This window comes from Sebastes umbrosus, chromosome 8 (assembly GCF_015220745.1).
Source record: "Sebastes umbrosus isolate fSebUmb1 chromosome 8, fSebUmb1.pri, whole genome shotgun sequence".
Lineage (NCBI taxonomy): Eukaryota > Metazoa > Chordata > Actinopteri > Perciformes > Sebastidae > Sebastes > Sebastes umbrosus.
The window spans coordinates 24156399-24176924 of NC_051276.1; the positions used below are offsets into that span (position 1 = coordinate 24156399).

Here is a 20526-nt window from a genome sequence, read left to right on the forward strand (position 1 = left end):
TAAAAAGTCATAGTATAATATGTCAAAAAAACCCAAAAAAAACTCCTAGTATAGTATGTTGAAAAAATAAAAAAAAGTCATAGTATAGTATGTCAAAAAAAAAAATAGTATAGTGGGTCGAAAAAATTTAAAGAGTCATAGTATAGCATGTCGAAAAAAAACAAAAACTCAGTCTAGTATGTCGAAAAAATGAAACAAAATCATAGTATGTCAATAAAAGTCACACTGTAGTATGTCAACAAAATAAAATCATAGTATAGTATGTTGACAAAATAAAATCATAGTAGGCTATAGTATGTTGGAAAAAAAAAAAAAAAACTATAGTATGTCGAAAAATTTTAAAAAGTCATAGTATAGCATGTCGAACAAAAAAAAGTCACAGTATAGTATGTCGAAGAAAATTAAGTCATGGTATGTCGAAGAAAATGAAGTCATAGTATAGTATGTCGAAAAAAAAGTCATAGTATAGTATGTCAATAAAAGTCACACTGTAGTATTTCGAGAAAATAAAATAATAGTATAGCATGTCGAAATTAAAAAAAGTCAGTGTAGTTTGTAGAAAAAAAATAAAAAAAGTCATTATAGTATGACGGAAAATTTAAAGTCATAGTATAGTATGTTGAAAAAAGTCATAGTATAGTATGTTTAAACAATGAAGTCAAAGTATAGTACGCTGAAAAAAAAGTCATAGTTTAGTTTGTTGAAAAATTCAAAAGTCATATTATAGTATGTTGAAAAAGTATGTCGAAAAAAAGTCATAGTATAGTATGTCGAATTTTTTTTTAAAAGTCAGTATAGTATGTCGAAAAAAAAAAAAAAAAAAGTCGTAGTATAGCATGCAAATTTTTTTTTAAAAGTCATAGAATAGTATGTCAAAAAATAAAGTCATATTATAGTATGTCGAAAAATTAAATTGGCAACTGGATTCAGCCATTAGTTAATTTTACAACTTTTAGGACATAATGATTTAAATGAGTGCTATTTAAGTGTTCATACTGGGAAGTTGATTTACCTCAGCCACAATTATCCTCTGATTTACAGACCTCTCTCTTTCTTATACATTCATAGCTATGGACTCACTGGCATTTAAAGTACAAAATAGTGGTAGTGCTACAACAGCACCATCTAGTGGCCACCAGAGTTTCGCTTCTTTGCTTCTATACACTTTGCCTCTGGTAGGGGTATCTAAAAATAATGGGTGCCTTCTCACTAGCCTTCTACTTCTATGTACATCTCCTTGGCAGGTTGAAAATAACACAGGCCCAGGAACACAAGTCTCCCAGACCTCATAAGGTGTGGTGTCACCCCTGGGAAAAAGAGTAATCATTTTAGGTCTGCTTCGAACACAGAGAATGACACTGACATATAAATACCACAACGACAGACAAGTGATTAAAATAAAGTTTATTTTGGGAAACATATTTGGTTAAACTCACTTAAGATAGGCTTCTCAGTCCCCACAGGTATGTTGCAGTGAGACTAAATATACTTACTGATTAAATCATTTGGCATAATATTCTCTTTACTTTCAGTTTCACATTTACAGTTCAAAAAGGCCACTTAATGAATTTTACAGGACTGTCAACGAGGGACATTTAAAGACATCAATTAACACACTACATACGACAAATATACTTGTTCACACTCTCAAAAATACCACACAAATTAAAAGCATTCCTAGTCGCTCAGTTTAATATAGAGCATATTTTAAACTGTTAATAGGTTCACTTATGCCTTGAGAGCCTTCAGACCGTGATGGCAGAGCAGATCTAAACGCTTTCAAGTTGAAAATCATGTCAATTTACAAAAGAAAACATATTTCAAAAGTCCATGCCTCCAAAGAAAAGGCATTTTTATTTTCATATATAAAGGAAAGTGCCTTGTTTTCATCCTGATATTGATTTTAAAACTCTTACAATTATGATTAAGCAGTTGCTAATGTAGTTCTTCAGTACTTTCTTTTACTTCTATGAACTCTGGCTCACAGAAAATGTTTAAGAGATACAGTCTGATATGTTGATGCAGAGCTTTAAACTTGCCATGTTTCGTCTGTGCCGTCACTGTGCAGGCTCTAATCTCTTGGCAGGCGATGTCATTTTCTTCTGTTGAAAACCTGGACAGAGAGAAGTGACCATGTGTTACTTCAAGACATTTATTTTACAGTCCAATAGAGGAAAAAAAGAGAGAAGTAGAAACCTGAATCTGTAAGGGTTAACTGATTTAATTCCTCCTCCAGCTGCTCATCGGTAATATCCAAGCGTCTGTAAGGAACGGCGGGCAGAGAGCTGAGCAGGTCAGTACCTGGAAGGCTCGGCTCCCCGGAGGGCCGCAGACCGTTTGTTGGAACTTCGGGGAAACCTGAGACTGAATCCGGCTTTGACTCGTCCAACAGAGATTTTAATTCCTCCTCCAACTCATCCATGTCTTCATCTACAAAAAAAAAAAAACATGACAAACTTAGATCTCCTTGATATTCATACATATAATGTATTAAAGATATGGCACTGACAGTATGGCATACCTCCGCTGATCACGCCACTGGATATAGTCTGGTTCACCTCATCTTGAGTGTCACATAACTGGTTAAATCATAGAAAAGATACAGTAAGATGTTTAAAGTGGGGGTAGGAAAAATGCTTTTGGCATCATTGGGCAAAAATGCCATTATAACCTTTAAGCATATTGTAATTCAAGTGTTCTGAGAGAAAACTCGACTTCTGCACCTCCTCATGGCTCTGTTTCAGGGTTTAGAAAATCTAGCCTGTGATGGAAGACTTTGGCCAATCACAGGTCATTTCAGAGAGAGCGTTCCTATTGGCTGTTCATTCAATGGAGGCAGCTGTCAATCATTCACGAACTCCGATCAAATGGTTAAACTAGGCAGCGCTGATCAAATATGAATCAATATTCTGTTACTGTAACGCCTATTTCTCACCTAATATTTTATATTACAATATCTCAAACATATTTGATCAGCGCTGCCTAGTTTGACTGTTTGATCCGAATTCGCGAGTGATTGACAGCTGCTCAGAGACGGCAAGGCTCCAGCTCGGCTCTGATTGGTTGTTTTCCTCCATTTGCTCCAATTCTACCCACTGCTGCTTTAAGTGTAAGATTCAATTAAAATGCTAAAAATATACAATTAATTGTCTGTGAATAAACAGCTAGTGTACCTCCTGGATTTGATCCACAAGGCTCTCGGCACGTTCCACAGTCACATCCTTAAGAGAGAGTCTCAGGGCCGACACTCCGGCCTGATATGCTTGAATGACCTGCAAACATGTTCAGTACACACTTGTAATACCGACAACAAACTTGGTTACAGATAACTACACAGAAAGAGTGTTGATGTTCATTCTGCCTCTTACCATCTTATCAGTCTGTGACTGGGCTATTCTGTCCAGGATTCCTCTGATGGACTCCAGTTTGGCAAACAAACTGTCCACTCTCTTTTCTACCCTTTTGCGGCCTTTTAAACACCTCAGTGCCTGTGGGAAAGACAGTGAATATTAACACTGAATCCAGTGCTATAACATTTGGTTGTGCAAATGTTTCAGTTAAATATTATTAGTACCTGTGATTTCTTCCCTTCCCGCAGCAGTACCCTTGCTTCTTCTTTGCACCTGCACTTAGACAATGCAAAGCTTTAGTAATAATCACGAGAATGTCTGACTTTCAGAACCATGTAAAATCAAGTTGTACACATAATACTGGTTATTTCACATCTGGAACAAAAAGGGTAACTTCGGTATTTTCAATCTGGACCCTATTTTCCCATGTTTTTGTGTCTAATGACCAATGGCGACAACAATTTGTGAAACTGGTCCAATATTGAGGAAGAACGTTACAACCGGCAGCAGCAGAACAAGCTGTGAGGGAAAGTGCGCAGCGTCAATGTAATGTTGCGTCCGCTAAAAGTGCTTGTTTTTGCCATAGACAGGCTCAGATTGTTATTATAAGTGTCTGACAACATTATGGAAAGGACCCTACAGAGAAATAAAACATTTTCTTTATCTTGTTCCGGTCTGTTTGTTATTGTGTCCAAGTCCCGCTCAAGGAGAAGTCTCATTGTGAAATCTGAATATATGTATACTCTGGTTCAAATAAATACGGGCGACCAACGAATTCAAAGACCTCATCAACATTGTTGAAATCATCTAAATATTCAGCCATGACATTGTAAATCTTTCAGATAACACTAAGCTACGCTTTCAGTACTCCAACACAACACTTATAATAACAATCAGAGCCTGTCATGACAAACCCAATCACTTTTAGTGGACGTAAATGACGGTGTCAGCTTGCCCCGAAAGGATTACATTGCAGTCTGTGAGCTGCCGTGTACAGCGTTCCCCCTCAATACTGGACCAATTTCAGAAATTGTTGTTGCTATTAGTCACACAAAAACATGGGAAAATAGGATCCAGGCTGAAAAATACCAAAGTTACCCTTTAATGACTAAATCACATACCGTAAATGTAATTGTCTACAATAATAGTACCATCTTCTTTGTCAATCAAATATCAATCAATACTAATTCTATTTCTAGTTTAAGTTCATATTTCAGTTGACGTACTTGTCAGCCTCAAGGCCCAGTTTCTCCACCCGCTCTCCCAGCAGCTTCTCACTGCGCTGCAGCTGGTAGATGCCCATATCCACATCGCTGACCGGGCAAACGTGATCTTGCTCAACCTGACAAAACTTGACAATCTGTAAAGAAGACACATGAAGACAGTTGAAACATAAAATATTACACCGGCAGTCAGAGGATAAACTATCTCTCAACAGGCTTCATCGTGAAAGATAACTTGTGCAAAAAGTGCCTCTTTTTGAATTAGCAGTTTGTTTACCTTCTCGCCATCGTGCAATGAGACGGTCACTTGCTTGTCCCTCTGCAGCTGCAGGAGAGCCATGCACAGTGTGCTCTCATCAGCACAGACATGAGAGGAGAGAGTACAGAGCTCCTGAAATGACAGGATGGAGCGGCTTGCAAATTCACTGCTCCGGTACACCTTGAGTAATTCTGCTGCTTTCTCCTGGAAAACAAAAGATAATTCGTATAGATTTGTATCCAACAGCTGCCACAATAACATTTAAGATAAGATAAGATATTCCTTTATTAGTCCCGCTGTGGGGACATTTGCAATTTCCTTATCTTATCTTATTTATTGTCTGACTAAAGTACCAGAGATAGTGACAGAGAAACCATTCAGCATAGTTCCAAGTTGACCTTAAAAGTAAGACTGTCAAAGTTAACGAGATAATAATGATTTTTTATGCGAAGTGCAGTACCTGTGAGGGTTTCTGGACAATATTTGTCATTGTTTTGTGTTGTTAATTGATTTTCAATAATAAATATATACATACATTTGCATAAAGCAAGCATATTTGTCCACTCACATGTTGATAAGAGTATTAAATACTTGATAAATCTTCCTTTAAGGTACATTTTGAACAAATAAAAACTGCGACTTATTGCGATTAAGTATTTTAATCGATTGACATTCCTAGTTCAAAGTAAAGTTACCCGTGTCAGTACAGTACTCCACACACTAGTTTGCATGTTTCTGTTTTTATTCAGATGCATGCTATATTTAATTTTTTTCTTTTCTTTTTTTTTTTTTCTTACTATATTTAATTTAGATCATTAATTTGTATCAAAGTGTTGTCCTGGACATCTGTAGCAAAAACTGAAGGAAAATTTAAATAAATGTAATGCATGGCATATTACTGCAAGAAGAAAAAAATACATTAAACAATCAAAAAAACATGTCTCCTGTCTGTATCAGGATAATACTGCATTGTAGTGCCTCTAAATCACACCAGGAAACAACACTGAGCTAAACACACCTTCACTAGTTCAATGACAACAAAGGACTCCTCCAAAGGCACCCGGTTGCTTCCCAGCAGAGTGGAGAAGGTCCACTTCAGAGGTTTTACAAGCAGCAGACCAACACCCCAGGACAGCCAGCCACAGTCCACATTGGCAGCAAACTCGGACTCCCTCTGGATCTTCCCACATCTGGCAAAAAAAGTTAAAATACATATTGACCCAGCAGATAAGACAGTAAAAGTCAGCAGAGAGAGACTGCTGCAACATTTCCTGCTACAATGTAGCACATATGAAGAAATTAGGAAACAATTCTTTACAAAAATTAAATCCAAGATTTTGATTCCCTCTCTGACCAAAATAAAATACAACATCTACTTGGAGAAAATAGTGTCATCGCCATAGAAGCTGCAGGATATGTCAGTGCATGTCACAGCCTGAGAGACAACAACAACAACAACAGCACATAATAGATGTAACTCACAATCTGCCTTTTATTTACTCCTCTACTTCATGTTTTTACATTTATCCTTTGATATTGCAATATGTTGTTATTAATTGTTTTTTATTTGTTTTATTGACACAACAAACATTAATTGTTTTTATGTATATTATTATTTGCTTAATGAATTGTATATATATATATATATATATATGTTTTTGTTTTGTTCTTGACACTTCGGCAATATTTTTCACCTGACAGTCATGCCAATAAAGCAAATTGAATTTAATTGAAAATTGAGAGAGGTACATGTCACAGCCTGAGAGACAACCACAACAACAACAACACATAATTGATGTAACTCACACTCTGCCTTTTATTTACTCCTCTACTTCATGGGTTTTTTTTTGTTTGTTTTTTAGTTTTTTGTTGTTTTTTTACATTTATCCTTTGATATTGCAATATATTGTTATTATTTTTTTTAATTTTTTTTTATTTGTTTTATTGTCACAACAAACATGAATTACTTCTTTATTGTTTTCTTCCATTTACATGCATGTTCTTTTTAAATATCTATATATTGTAATTTGCTTAAAGAATTGTACATACGAATATACATTTTTGTTGTTTTTATTTTGTTCTTTTTTGTTGTTTTTTACATTTATCCTTTGATATTGTAATATATTGTTATTAATTGTTTTGTATTTGTTTTATTGTCACAACAAGCATTAATTACTTATTTATTGTTTTCTTCCATTTACATGCATGTTCTTTTTAAATATCTATATATTGTAATTTGCTTAAATAATTGTACATACGAATATACATTTTTGTTGTTTTTATTTTGTTGTTTTTTACATTTATCCTTTGATATTGCAATATATAGTTATTAATTGTTTTTTATTTGTTTTATTGTCACAACAAGCATTAATTACTTATTTATTGTTTTCTTCCATTTACATGCATGTTCTTTTTAAATATATATATCTATATATTGTAATTTGCTTAAAGAATTGTTTATATATGTTTTTGTTTTTATTATTATTTATGTATTATTGAATTGACGCTTTGGCAATATTGTTCACCTGACAGTCATGCCAATAAAGCACATTGAATTGAATTGTCTGACACAACAGTGTAGCTACCTGGCCATGGACTGGATGACAGTCTTCAAGCCCAGTGGAGACTTCTCTTTCCTCCTGAAGGATTTGTTCATCTCCTGCAGGCTGACACACACAGCACCTCGGTCCCTGCAGCCTCTAACCACCAGAGAGGTCCAGAAGTCCATCTTACTGTCCCAGTCCGTCGTGTTCACATCTCGGTTCTCACTGAAGTCAGAGAACATGAAGTTCATCCGCTCGTCGTCGTCCCACTCAGGTGGCAAGGCCATTCTCTCTGAGCTGTGTGCTGCTTGTTATGCCTCAAGACAGACAACTACCACTAGCTAGCTGCTCTCACTGCTACCAGAAACAACTATTATCACTTAACGTTAACGACATTTAAGATAAAAGATCGTCTGTTAAGGGGAAATGTCGCTGCCAGCTATCAAAACAACTTCTTCTTCACCATGATGTGCTCAGTTTTCTGGCAAAAATACGAGCTAACGTCTCACATATCAACAACACATCATGGTCAGCGCGCGTTTTATAACTCAGAGCGGCGCGAGAAAGCGGTGATATGTGTTCAGAAAGCAAATGTGTCAAACTCCGCCCGTGTGGGACACCCTGTGCAACAAAGCAAACGCACCTATATAAAGCTGCTCACGAACGTTGAGATTGCGCCCTTTATGCGCATCTCTGCAACTAACAGGGTAGTGGCGGGGTAACTCTCGCGAGATTATTGAATTTAGGCATTGATCTCGAATAGTTAAAGGGACTATTTGTAACTTTCAGAAATGCTTCTTAACAGCGACACCTGTGGCCGTGAAATCAACGAAAGTCAGCGTCGGGCTCGCGCTTGCTCGCTCTCAATATACATGAACGAGCATCGCTCAAAACAGTGAGGCGACACACGTCAGCTAAAACCACAATATCACTCTATATTTCAGCTGCTTGGCAGTAATGTTAGCTGACCAGACGAAGGTCTCTCCATGAACATGATTTAGATCTGATCTTAGTGTTGGCTTTTCCTGATTAAGTGCAGGCTGAGGCAGCGGGGCTCTGCAGCGTGTCTCCCTGCTCTCTCCGCCCGCAGCCAGAGAGAGCAGAGGAGACACCGGCACCCGGTTGGTAACGAGAAGACAACGTAAATCTCTGTAGAGCTCCGTCACTTCACAAGACACGGGAAACCTCTGTTGGTCTGGAGGAGCTGCAGCATTTATTTCTGCACAAACGTCCACTCTACATTCACTAGATATTCTCAGAGCTAAACTAACTCTTCTGCAGTGTGGAGTGAGCGCGTGTTCACGTCTAGAGGTGGAGCGAGCTGATCGAGAACGCGCGCTGTCTGAGTGAAGGCGAGCAGGCAGAGGAGGAGGGTACAGCGGCTACACGCGAACACGCATATGCGAGCGCGCATGTGTGCTGACCCGCTACATTTATACGCTTAAAAAGTTACAAACAGTCCCTTTAAAGGTCCCATATTATGCTCCTTTTCAGGTTCATACTATTTTGTGTTTCTACTAGAACATGTTTACATTCTGTGATGTTAAAAAACAACTTTATTTTCCTCATACTGTCTGCCTGAATATACCTGTATTTACCCTCTGTCTGAAACGCTCCGTTTTAGTCAAGCCCCCAGGAAGTGCTCCGGTTGATGATCCGGACTTTCGTAGTGGCCAAACTGCGGTACTGCAACTTCCGTGTCAGTCACGTGATGCCGTTGGGCCCCAAAAGACTTTTTTTCCATAGACTTACATTGGGAAAGAGACGTCTGTAACTCAGCGGCTAATTAATTTTTTTTGAGGTGAATAAACTTCCCAACACTCTAATAGCCCTTATTTAAAAAAATAAGTTTTTAATGTTGTAAAATGCACTAATAGCCGAATCCAGAGTTATTTCCCTTCCTCCGTTCATGTGAGTGAGACCCAGACCGTGACGTTGGAACCCTGTGACCGAGTCATGTGACCGAGCGGACGCTACTGCGCATGTCCCAGTTGCCCATGAGCCGCCAAGATACAGGTACTTTTCCAGACGGAAGTCGAGCCATTTAGGCTTCATGCGCCAATGAGCAACTCATAGGAATGACCGGAGCCCCGCCTCCAACACTGTATCCAGTTCTTTTAATACATCCATGGTTTTAGTGCATTTCAATGGAATTGCAACAGAATTGCGTTGCCTGGCAACAGTTTGGGTCTTTGTTTACTTCCTGTTAGCTGATGTTATTCACATACACTGCAACAGGAAATAAACTGGGACACATTTAGAATGTTTATGTTTAAAACCGTGTGATGATCTATATATATTGTATATTTGTGACATCACAAATGGACAGAAATCCTAACGGCTTGTTTCAAACGCACAATTTCTGAATGCGAGCTGTGTGTATTTCTCCGTATATTGAGCGCTTTGATAGTTTAACAGTATTTATAAAGCACTTAAACCTGCTTTATAATATAAAAGACATGAAAATCTCACTTTTTACAATATGGGACCTTTAAAGCTGCAGTAGGTAGAATTGGAGCAAATATGATTAAAAAATATTCTGACAGTAGTGCATGAGACAGGTAATCTGAAAAAAAATCATGTGCTCCTAACGGCATCTGCAAGATTTCACAGACCGGAGGAAAACAACCAATCAGAGCCGAGCTGGAGCCTGCTGTCTGCGCAGCTGTCAATCACTGACAAACTCCGATCAAACGGTCAAACTAGGCAGCGTTAGTCAAATATGAATCAATATTCTGTTACTGTAATGCCTATTTCTCTCCTCAAATGTTTTCAGAAACATCTTGTAGTGTACTGTTTAGCTGTAAAATGAGAAAGTTTGTGACCCAGCAGCCATGTTGAGATCAGTTGAGGAAATACCAAGCACCGCCCACCAGCCAGAAAGCAAACTTTCTCATTTTACAGCTAAACAGTACACCATTTTTTTAGGACTCATTTGTACTGCAATACAAGAGAAACTACTAACCACATAAGACAGGACACAGGACTTCATAGGGGCCATAAACTGGATTTAATCATACCCCCGTCCCACCCGCCCTTCCATGTGCAAATGAACACAGCAACAATTAAATACAGTTTGTGACTGTACTTTAGGGCTGCACAATTAATCAAAATGTTATCGAAATCGCAATATGGCTGAATGCAATTTTCAAATCGCAGGATGAGGAAATCGCAATATTTGTTAAAGGTGAAATGTGTGTCAAAATACCATCTTAAATTAAATATTGTGGTGCTGCAGAGAGGTCCTGGCCTACACATCATATTCTCACCATAATCATTTTAATAGGTTTTTAAATGAAAATGAGAATAAAGCTGTAAAAATGATCAGCTCCTCTAATATCGCAAATCATTTCGCAATTGCAATATCAGTCAAAATAATCCCAATAATAATCACAGATATTTTTTTCAAAATCGTGCAGCCCTACTGTACATTAAAAAAAAACAAAGGAAAGGATTAGAACCTTTTATAACTTAAACATTATGTGATCTTGTTATAGCTCCCCAAACACCTCGCAAATTCGTTGATAGTTATAATCCCCAAGATTGCTATAGTGCCTTCAAATGTTCTCTCATTTCCCCAAAAATCCCACTGCCTGGAGACATTTGGGGATTTGGGAGCTATGATAAATCGAGGATAATATCTTTAAAAACTTAAATTCTAAAGAGCAATAGTAGGTTCACATTTTTGGTTACTTTTTGGGCCCCTCGCTTAGTTTGCTCATGCCTCAGGCCGGCTCTCATCCTATGTATGTTATTATTGCATAATGAACATCAAATCCAAAACAAATTTAAGGCTATCTCATATATAAAGATAAACATAATTAAGAATTTTAAGTATTGCAAATGGTGAGTATTGCTTGTTTTACATAGTTATATTATTTGTACCGTGTCATGCAAAATGCTACACAGATTAACTACACTGTGTAACTTAAAAAACCTTCATAGTTTTACAGTCAGTTAGAATATCCAGTCTCATCCAGTGAATAATTCAGTCGATGCACATGCACATCATATTAGTACAATATAATACCTTTGAAAAACTGGCCTATGGTTGGCAGAACAGAAGCAGTAATGCAGCAGTGACATGACACTTACGTTGGCATGTTACTGATGCTGTGTATCATCACATTATTTCATTCAGATGTTAAGGGATAGTGCATAAAAATAGATTAATCATTTAATTAGTTGCCTCGCTTATAACATCAGGTGAAACAGCAGACCTTTAGTTACATGGCTTAAACATTTCGCAGTCTTTCATTTATTTGGCACGTGTTGATAAATGCTTAGAAACCGCTCCTTTCGCTCCGACTGCAGCATGTCTACTTGGCACTGAGATCCACCACCAGGTGCTGATAGGCCAGGGTGTTGCCTTTGAAGCTGGCGGCCAGCATTATGTCCTTGTTGTCGACGGATACCAAGCTGAACGCTCGCGGGGCTCTCATGTTGAGCTCCTGGAAGGGCTGAAAGCGCTGAGTGAGGTCGTCCCACAGGTATACTCTGGAGAAGGAGAAATCACTTCCGAGAATGAGGTACTGGCGGAGGCCCACCGTGAAAGGATACACTGCCATCGAGCCCCGAGAGGGAAGAGTCTGGATCTCTATGAAACGCTGCCCTTCCCAGCGGAGGATCTTGGAGTCACCTATGAAGCGCGTGAGGCAAAGGTAAAGAACTTTCCTCACCCAAAAGTGCTTAACCATCTGCACATCTGCGAGCTCTGTGATTTGGGAGAAGAAAGCAAACTGCTTCTGGCCTCGGTTCCACTGGTAAACCACCGGCGGCTGAGAGGCACTGGAGAGGATGAGGTGAGGCTTTCCCCCGACATCGAGGAACTCCACATGGGTGTCCCGGTGCCACGGATGGAGGGACTGGTGGGTGTAGAAGCCGTTGCTGTTCCAGCGGTAAATGCTGGTGGAGCCTGCCTTGGAGCTGTCTGCTACTACAAAGTACCACTCTTCATCCAGCTGGAAGGTCTCCACGAAGTTGGGCTTCCTCACGCGAGTGGTGTCAATATCTTGGATCTTCACAAAGCGCTGCGGGTCCTCTTCCCACCTGTGATAACAAGAAGCTTTTCATAGTATTCCTAAAGCTTTTCACAAATTAAATTATATTTTGGGAAATACGCTTAGTGGCTCTCTTGCCGAGAGTTAGATGAGAAGATTGAAACCACTCTCAACACACAAACGGGTATCAATCTTCTCATCTAACTCTCGACAACAAGGCGAATCTTTCCTAAAATGTCACGCTATTTTTTTAAGGTTGTGTTGGGTTTTTTTCAACAGGTCCCTAGCTGTTTGCAAGATCAGATTGAAAGTCTTACTTGTAGATATGAGATCCACCAAAAAGTTGAGCAACAACCATGTAAAGACTGTTGCTTATCACCACTGGTTTGCAGTACACAGCGGAGCGAGCTGCAAGAGAGATACAAAGAAGCAGAAACGCCGTTAGGATAATCAATTTTTAAACACAGAATGGTACAATATTTTTGCTTTCTTAGCCGGAAACTTACAGGTAATGTTATGAAAATTCCTGAAGATCATCTCCACATGGTCCCACACATACAAGGTGCAGAAACCTGAATCGGGCTGAGCAAAGACCACAAACTGATCTTCATTGAACTCATAGGACTCCACCGACACGGAGTGGAAACGGAAGGTTTCATAAACGGCAAAATCTATGTGGGAAGACAACACAGCATTACAATACTTATAAATCAAGAAGGTATATCATGACTAGGCCTGTCGCAATAATTGTAATATTGCAATAACGTGTTAATGACAAGCCAACTATAGTGGATGGCAAACAACCGCCACAACCGCTATGTTCACGTTTTCTTTTTAATTCTTTACAATGGGAGCAACGAGGCGCTGAGCGTCTATTCTACTCTGACAGCTGCACGTATGATATTTTTTCTGAAAAATCGTTCAACTTTGGGTAAAACGCTACGCTCGTTTCACTTTTTACCCAGCCGTCCAATCACAATGGTGGAGGGGCGGGAAAAATACCACAAAGACCAACCGTCACATCCTACATGTAGGTTAAAAGTGAAAAGTTCGTACGAGAAATGAATACACATATACCGGCGGGTCCGTCTTCTCTCCCTACGTGCTTCAGCCTTCCCTTCATCCAGAGCAAGTACGCTACCTTGTGCCGATATTTTTACTTCTGCAGGTATTCCGTATCATAGCAACCAGACGCTACCAAAGCATCTCAGCTGAAAAAAAGCGCTGCACCTCGTTGCCCTTCTGTGTTCTATTTAATTAGTTTCAAAAAGCAAGAATATACGTAATAATAGCCTATCAATAGAGCTTATTTGTGTAAGGGATAATGTACAGCGAGCCGGTCATTGTTGTGAAATAAACCCAGACAGGGCGATGCGGCAGGTGTCTGATGGGGTATATTTCACAACAATGAGCTGCTAGCTGTACATTATCCTGCTTATTACACGGCTACTTACTTAAGAAATCAATAATTTTACACAAAAACGGTCCACCAGAGTCCGACATCAGAACTGTGCCCATAGCAACGGTGACTGACCAATCAGAATTGAGTATTCAACAAAGCCGTGTAATAAACACCACTAAAATCTGAATAAACTAAGTAATTTGCAAAAAAAAAAGGCAATAATATTGCACATCGCACTGTTGAGCCAATCATTGTCAGAGCAGGGGAAATTCCTTCATCCCGCGACAGTCCTAGTCTTGGCTCCACCAAAATGTTTCTATAGAGATGAAGTGAAACCTGCGGTGATGCAGTTGAAGTCTCGTGGTGCGAGGTCGTGGATTCTTCGTCCCTGGAATTCAAAGGGGCTGGCACAGTAGATAGCAGGAACAGAAGTGTTGGTCTTCTCCATCCAGTCTACCAGCCATTTGATTTTACAGTCACAGCGGAAAGAGTTCCCCCGCAGGTCTCTGAGTAACAGATAGGGAAGAGAGATAATATGTCAGTTTAGAATACACTGGAAGGAAAAAAAACAGACAAATGTGTGGTTTGTCTCAGATACAAATCACACACACACACACTCGAGCCAGACGGTTTTTGGACACGAGTGTGGTAGCCCACTAAACCCTCAGGGAACCCCAGCAGACCAGTGTTTTGTAGTGACAGATTATGGGGTCAAAGCTCTCGGGTTGTCAAGATACTGTTTTTATTTCAGTGAAGGCTCACTTACAAATCTGTGAGGATGTCTAGATGTTTGAAGAGATCTCTTGGCAGCATCTGCAGGTTGTTGTTTGAGAGAGATCTGAAAAAAAAACAGAACATGAGAATACATAGTTATTATTATGTCTTGCTTGTATTTTATGTTATCACTAAAGAAACATTGTCTCTATTCTTTCCGAATCTTTTTAAAATGTTCTGGTTAGGGCTGTCAATCGATTAAAATATTTAATTGCGATTAATCTCATGATTGTCCATAGTTAATCATGATTAATCGCAAATTAATCACTCATTTTTTATCTGTTCAAAATGTACCTTAAAGGGGGATTTGTCAAGTATTTAATACTCTTATCATCATGGGAGTGGGAAAATATGCTTGCTTTATGTAAATATATGTATATATTTACTATTGGAAATCAATTAACAACACAAAACAATGACAAATATTGTCCAGAAACCCTCACAGGTACTGCATTTAGCATACAAAATATGCTCAAATCATAACATGGTAAACTCAAGCCCAACATGCAACAACAGCTGTAAGTGTACTGACTTGACTATGACTTGCCTCAAACTGCATGATTATCATAAAGTAGGCATGTCTGTAAAGGGGAGACTCGTGGGTACCCCTAGAACCCATTTTCATTCACATATCTTGAGGTCAGAGGTCAAGGGATCCCTTTGAAAATGGCCAAGCCAGTTTTTCCTCAGCAAAATTTAGCATAAGTTTGGAGCATTATTTAGCCTCCTTCACAACAAGCTAGTATGACATGGTTGGTACCAATGGATTCCTTAGGTGTTTTAGTGTCATATAATGCCAGTATCTTCACTTGTAGCTTTAAAAAGTGAGCCCATTACAACTTAAAAAAACGTAAGTTGCGTTAATGCATTAAAGAAATTAGTGGCATTAAAACAAATTTGCGTTATTATCGCGTAAACTTTGACAGCCCTAGTTTGGGTTTTGAAACATACAGTACCTATTTTAGCTTCATCAGATAGTCTATTGTGCAAAGTGACATATGGTAGATGGAGTTTCTCCATCTTATTAGCTCAACAAAATACTCACAGATGAGTCAGGGATTTGAGTCCTCTGAGGGTATACTTTGAGAGAGCCTGGATGTCGTTATTCTCAATGAACCTGAGGAGAGAACAAACCACTCACATGTCACACAGTGATGTCACAACCTCTGAAATTCAGCCAGTATAATAGATGACATGCTTGCTTGGAAAGTATGGAGGCTGCATTGTCAGTGCAGGACACAATAGGAGTGTGACTGTAAGCAGCAATTATGTCAGTAATAACACAGTCTGCACAGGGCCGACTCGAGCCCTTTTGGTTCCCTAGGTGCAATTTCCTTTGTTGAAGAGAAGGGGAGGGTTCAACCTCACATAACCCTAACCCTAGCCCCGTAAACGGCAACACTCATCAGACATCACGATGGTTTTAAGATAAAAATTTGGATTTTTATTTTCATAAATAACTGTATTCATTATAATATAAATAAACAATTGGTCCCTGATATTGTTGGCTTAAAAGCGTTTATCTAGTTTCACTACAATTTAGTGCCTTAAGACAGCCCTGAATCTGCATCTGGTTAAACTTACAATCAAAAGATAACAGCTTGTCTATTTTGAGGAAAAAGTCTGAGTTGACAACAAATGAAAAAGCGACAATACAGATAAATATTGTATTATTTTGTATTTGATAGATCCTATTGACTAATACAATTTTAACTGCAAAGAAAAAAGTAAAAAAATAATGACTTTCGATGGTAAAAAGCTAATTTCATGCCTTTGAAATAACACTGAGAGCAGTGAATATTACAAAGGTCTGCATGTCAGCATCATTTGATCCCATCCTGTCTGTGTTTTGTCTATTGATAGTCGAGGACAAACAGCATGTGCAGCCTCTTTGGAGGTGGCTAGATATGAAAGTGTGACTTTATTAGCATTCACGGCGGGTAGTGACGGTAGAGGCAGTGATGCAGAGAGGCCTGATGGCTGGGCTGCAGCCAAAGCCACACAGCGAGAAGCCTGAGGCACGGCCATCACGGAGAGCTGCACGCTCCGAGCCATCAGCTAACTACTTTCTAAAGCCCATCAATTCACAGAATGGCATATTCAGCTTTATCATCCTATAGAGGCAGTGTGCTCGCTGTCGTAGGAAGATTTATCTTCAGTTTTACTTTTGGCATTCTTTGCCATACTGCAGAGTCCAATCCTGAAATCTTACAGTGCAGCTTTGAGGTTAAGTCTATTCACTTTACGGAATAATAAAGCTACCTAGACAGACTGTAATTAATCATTCACAAAAGTGAAAACAAAAACGAGAAAGAAAGGAGTGCAGAACTAAAAATCAGCTGAAAACTTTGTTTTAAAGTGAGCTTATGTAACTTTTGCTAAACAAGCCCAGTTGCCAGGAAAATGTTGGCATTGTACTGCACTGTATTACTTTGTTCACTGTTCCTTGAGCAAATGTTTTTTGTGAGTACATGTAGCCAACAGTAGTATAAGAACATTTTATCAATATTTTCAAAAATCAGGTGCACCAAAAAACAGCAAGTTAAAAGACTGGTTAAATTCATTTTTGAAGTACACACATTTAAGTGTGACACTTACAGGTACTGCAGGTGAGACAGGCCAGCAAAGGCATCATTGGCAACCATGGTGAATGTGTTGGAGTTCAAGAGCCTGCAAAAAGGAAGCAACAATGCCATATAGATAATCTGGTACATGTTTAACTGAAGCTAGAAACCGACTGACACTTTATTATATAAAAATAACTATTTCCGTTTGTCTCTGGGATAATTTAGAGATGCTTTTTAAAGAAGTGGATACAATGCATTCATAAAAACAGTAAAACATTCAAAGCTAATTCAATATAAACACAAATGCATTTGGAAATTACACAAACACACACAGAGCTACACAAAAACACACACACACACACGGACGTGACCACACACTCATGATTGCATCTGAGTGGATAAATGTCCCTTTGTTTGGCAGAGCAGAACTGAAGGGAGTCAGTGATTGGCAATGACAGTGATACAGAGCCACTTTACTCTCATTACTGCTATGTCACCACTGTTTTCAATAACCATTCATTTCTAGTAGCTGAAGTCACTTTCATTGTCAATGCAAAACAAAAGCTGTCTGCGTGTGCTATAAAATATCGGCTGTGTGAAAACATACGTGTGACTAAGTGTTGCAACTGTATTTTTAAACAGGGACAAGTGTGAAGTGTGAACTGGTTGTGGGACAGATACTCAGTTAAGAGTTTATGATGTTTAAAAGTTGTGAAAGTGCGCTGTTGTGGTTTCGGGACACTCACAGGAACTGCAGTAGATGAAGGTGTGAGAAAGCTCCCTCTGGGATCGTAGTAAAGGCCGCGTTCACCATCGTCCTGTTCAGACAAACAACATCAGTTATCATCAGATGTGTAGAAGCAGGGCAGCCTCTGGCGCTTTTGGTGCCCTACGCAAAATTTGAATTTGGAGGTAACCCTAACCCAAGCCCCATAAACCGCAATACACATCAGACATCACAGTGATTTTAAGACAAAACTTTAGATTTCTATTTTCATAAAAAACTGTATTTATCATGTAAGGGATAATGAACAGCGAGCCAGTCATTGTTGTGAAATAAATCCTGACAGGGCAATGCATCACCCTGAAGGGGTTTATTTCACAACAATGACCTACTAGCTGTACATTATCCCGCTTATTACACGGCTACTTACTTAAGAAATCAATAATTTGACACAAAAACGGTCCGCCAGAGTCCAAGATCAGAACTGCGCCCATAGCAACGGTCTGTTATACATAGCAACGGTCTGTTATAAAGAAATAACAGACCGTAGAATGCTGTTATTGACCAATCAGAATTGAGTATTCAATAAAGCTGTTTAATAAACTGTAAGTAAACAATTGGTCCCAGATATCGTTGGCTTAAAAGTGTTTAGTCAGTTTCACTACAACGAGAGTTACGGGAGTGAAAAGTGTATTTCTGTCTTTCTTTATTTATTTGTTCATTTGTTACCTCAATGCGGAAAATTTTTATTTCAATTTTTATTAATTTATTTTTATAAGAGGGTGACCAGAGCTCCCCAGAAGGTGGCACCCTAGGCGATCGCCTATATGACCTATGCCTTAAGCCTTCCCTGTGTAGAAGAGTGACTTCATGTGTTTCATGGTGGAAAATGTTTATTCACAACACTGACTGTATATTTTTGTATTTCTTCTCTCGGGACATGGCCGTCCTTGCAGTTTAAATATCAAGTATGGCTAAATCTTTTCAAAACCAGGCCACAAAAGTTCCCTCTTTACTTCTTCTCTATTGTAAAATGAGGGCACTTCCACCAGCCTGTGCTCTGGAATTCCCTCGACTCAATATTCAATCCACAGGCGATGGGGGTCAATGTCACATAAAAGGGGGCAGCTTGTAACCATCTCAGCGAAACATAACCTTCCCCCATCACGTGTTAAGGTTTCCATTTCATTACATGTGCTCCATTTATTGAGCTGAACTCTCTTCAAGATTAGATCTCTCAGAGGAGCAGCAGGTCTCCTGCAGCGAGATCTATTGTTAGTATTCCTCCCTGGAGCTCGACGGGATGTTACTGCTGTGCTCCATCAACTAAGTTCAGCATATAGGTACAGTAAAGAGGACATTATTAGCAGTATGTAATGCTGTCTGGTGTACATCTCTCTGCAAAGACACACTGCATCAAGAAAACATCACTTGGCAACATACCTATATTCACTTTGAGGTAATTAAAAGACAAGTAGGGGATTCACGCATCGTTACATAACGGAGGGTGACATCAGTGATGTGGCCATCTGTACCAGCCTGCATAATGCTCACACTTCAAACAGGTTATGAAAAGATGCTTTTGGTGAGTGAAAAGCACACAGACACACACAGATGTTGGACTCACAGAGAGATGATTCCAGGGGGGAAGCTCTTGGGGATAGCCCTGGTATCCACACAGAAGGCACTGTCTTTGGTGCAGGAGCAGGTCGAAGGACAGCGGGGTATCTTGGGGGCTCTCCTGGCACTTGATTCCCTCGGCAGGCAGAGGCACAGGCACAGAAGCGACAAGCAGATCAGCCTCGTCCATCTCTGTCCGAGCTCCAGCATCCTTGGGCAGGATGGAAAGGGGAGTTAAGTGGATGAGCTTCTTGAAGTTTCTCCTCAGTGGCTTGTTGAGAGGGGATGGTCAGCCTGCCTACAGCCCCAGCAGCTCTGATAATGCTGAGTGCAGAGTTGAGCATGAGCAAGAGAGGATGGGTGAGAGAGAGAGGATGGGAGGGAGGAGGGGAGTGAGTGTAGTCCCGTGTATCCTCGGTGGGTGTGGGTGCTCTGCAGCTTCCTCGGATCTGTGCAATCTTTCTCTCTGTCTCTCCCCAGAGCAGCTGCCAGAGTGCACACTGCAGGAATGACGAGCTTTCTCCGCACTAGGACCTGTAGGCAGCACAGCTGACAGTGAATTATTTACTATCGCACACGCAAAAAAAAACTCAGAACAACAGCAGCAGGGAGGGAGAGAGAGAGGGGTGAAGAGGTTGGGTCAGTCCTGATGGAAGATTACACTGCCATGTTCTGTGGAGCTCTTATCAGGCGTGAAGTCATGTCAAGCTGCTGCAGTCATGAGAGCAGACAAGGAGGCATCGAGGATGCGAGGAAAAATGTGTGTGCATGCATCCATGTGTCAACGGCTGTGTGTGTGGGAGGGTGTTTGTAGTCTGGCAGCTTTAAACAGTAACCAGTGCTGAGGCTTTCTCAAAGTATGAGAGTACACACAGAGAAGCAGAACCTATTGATGAAGTCAATTTGAATACCAAATGCTTAACAAAGTACATGAGTGCTGTACCAGAAAAGTGTCTTAAACTTGCATTCTTTCTAACAGCCAGCAGGGGGCGACTCCTCTGGTTGCAAAAAGAAGTCTGATTGTATAGAAGTCTATGAGAAAATGAGCCTACTTCTCACTTGAT

The 20526-nt window shown here is 39.6% G+C and overlaps 2 protein-coding genes across 3 annotated transcripts; both read right to left on the reverse strand.

Annotated features, from left to right (window-relative positions):
- Positions 1 to 1386: 1386 nt before the first annotated feature.
- On the reverse strand, positions 1387 to 7915 carry chmp7 (charged multivesicular body protein 7). Of its 2 annotated transcripts, none has more exons than XM_037777376.1 (10): positions 7418 to 7915; positions 5851 to 6022; positions 4851 to 5036; positions 4577 to 4710; positions 3575 to 3623; positions 3369 to 3488; positions 3174 to 3272; positions 2522 to 2579; positions 2302 to 2430; positions 1387 to 2113 (listed from the first exon to the last, which is right to left on the reverse strand). In XM_037777376.1, exons 1-10 carry the CDS (start codon positions 7660 to 7662, stop codon positions 2058 to 2060), a joined length of 1248 nt encoding a protein of 415 aa, XP_037633304.1. In that variant the 5' UTR covers positions 7663 to 7915; the 3' UTR covers positions 1387 to 2057. The 2 variants fall into 2 exon arrangements, with proteins under 2 accessions (XP_037633304.1, XP_037633303.1); XM_037777375.1 differs by having other exon boundaries at positions 2197 to 2430; positions 7418 to 7912.
- A 3624-nt stretch (positions 7916 to 11539) lies between these two features.
- On the reverse strand, positions 11540 to 20118 carry lgi3 (leucine-rich repeat LGI family, member 3). The gene is made up of 9 exons (XM_037777374.1): positions 19470 to 20118; positions 17865 to 17936; positions 17150 to 17221; positions 15597 to 15668; positions 14544 to 14615; positions 14114 to 14283; positions 12882 to 13046; positions 12693 to 12783; positions 11540 to 12424 (listed from the first exon to the last, which is right to left on the reverse strand). The coding sequence occupies exons 1-9, from the start codon at positions 19670 to 19672 to the stop codon at positions 11695 to 11697; spliced, it is 1647 nt and encodes a 548-aa protein (XP_037633302.1). The 5' UTR covers positions 19673 to 20118; the 3' UTR covers positions 11540 to 11694.
- Positions 20119 to 20526: the final 408 nt, after the last annotated feature.

Excerpts from the sequence above, each read along its gene's own strand:
- chmp7 (XM_037777375.1), bottom strand. The coding sequence starts at position 7,662 with ATGGCCTTGCCACCTGAGTGGGACGACGACGAGCGGATGAACTTCATG. Across the intron at positions 4,711-4,850 it reads CATTGCACGATGGCGAGAAG|ATTGTCAAGTTTTGTCAGGT; the intron begins GTAAACAAACTG and ends TCTTCTTTACAG. Across the intron at positions 2,431-2,521 it reads CAGTGGCGTGATCAGCGGAG|ATGAAGACATGGATGAGTTG; the intron begins GTATGCCATACT and ends TTTTTTTTGTAG.
- lgi3 (XM_037777374.1), bottom strand. The coding sequence starts at position 19,672 with ATGCTGGAGCTCGGACAGAGATGGACGAGGCTGATCTGCTTGTCGCTT. Across the intron at positions 17,937-19,469 it reads CCCCCTGGAATCATCTCTCT|GACGATGGTGAACGCGGCCT; the intron begins GTGAGTCCAACA and ends TTGTCTGAACAG. Across the intron at positions 15,669-17,149 it reads CTGTCTCACCTGCAGTACCT|GTTCATTGAGAATAACGACA; the intron begins GTAAGTGTCACA and ends TTCTCTCCTCAG.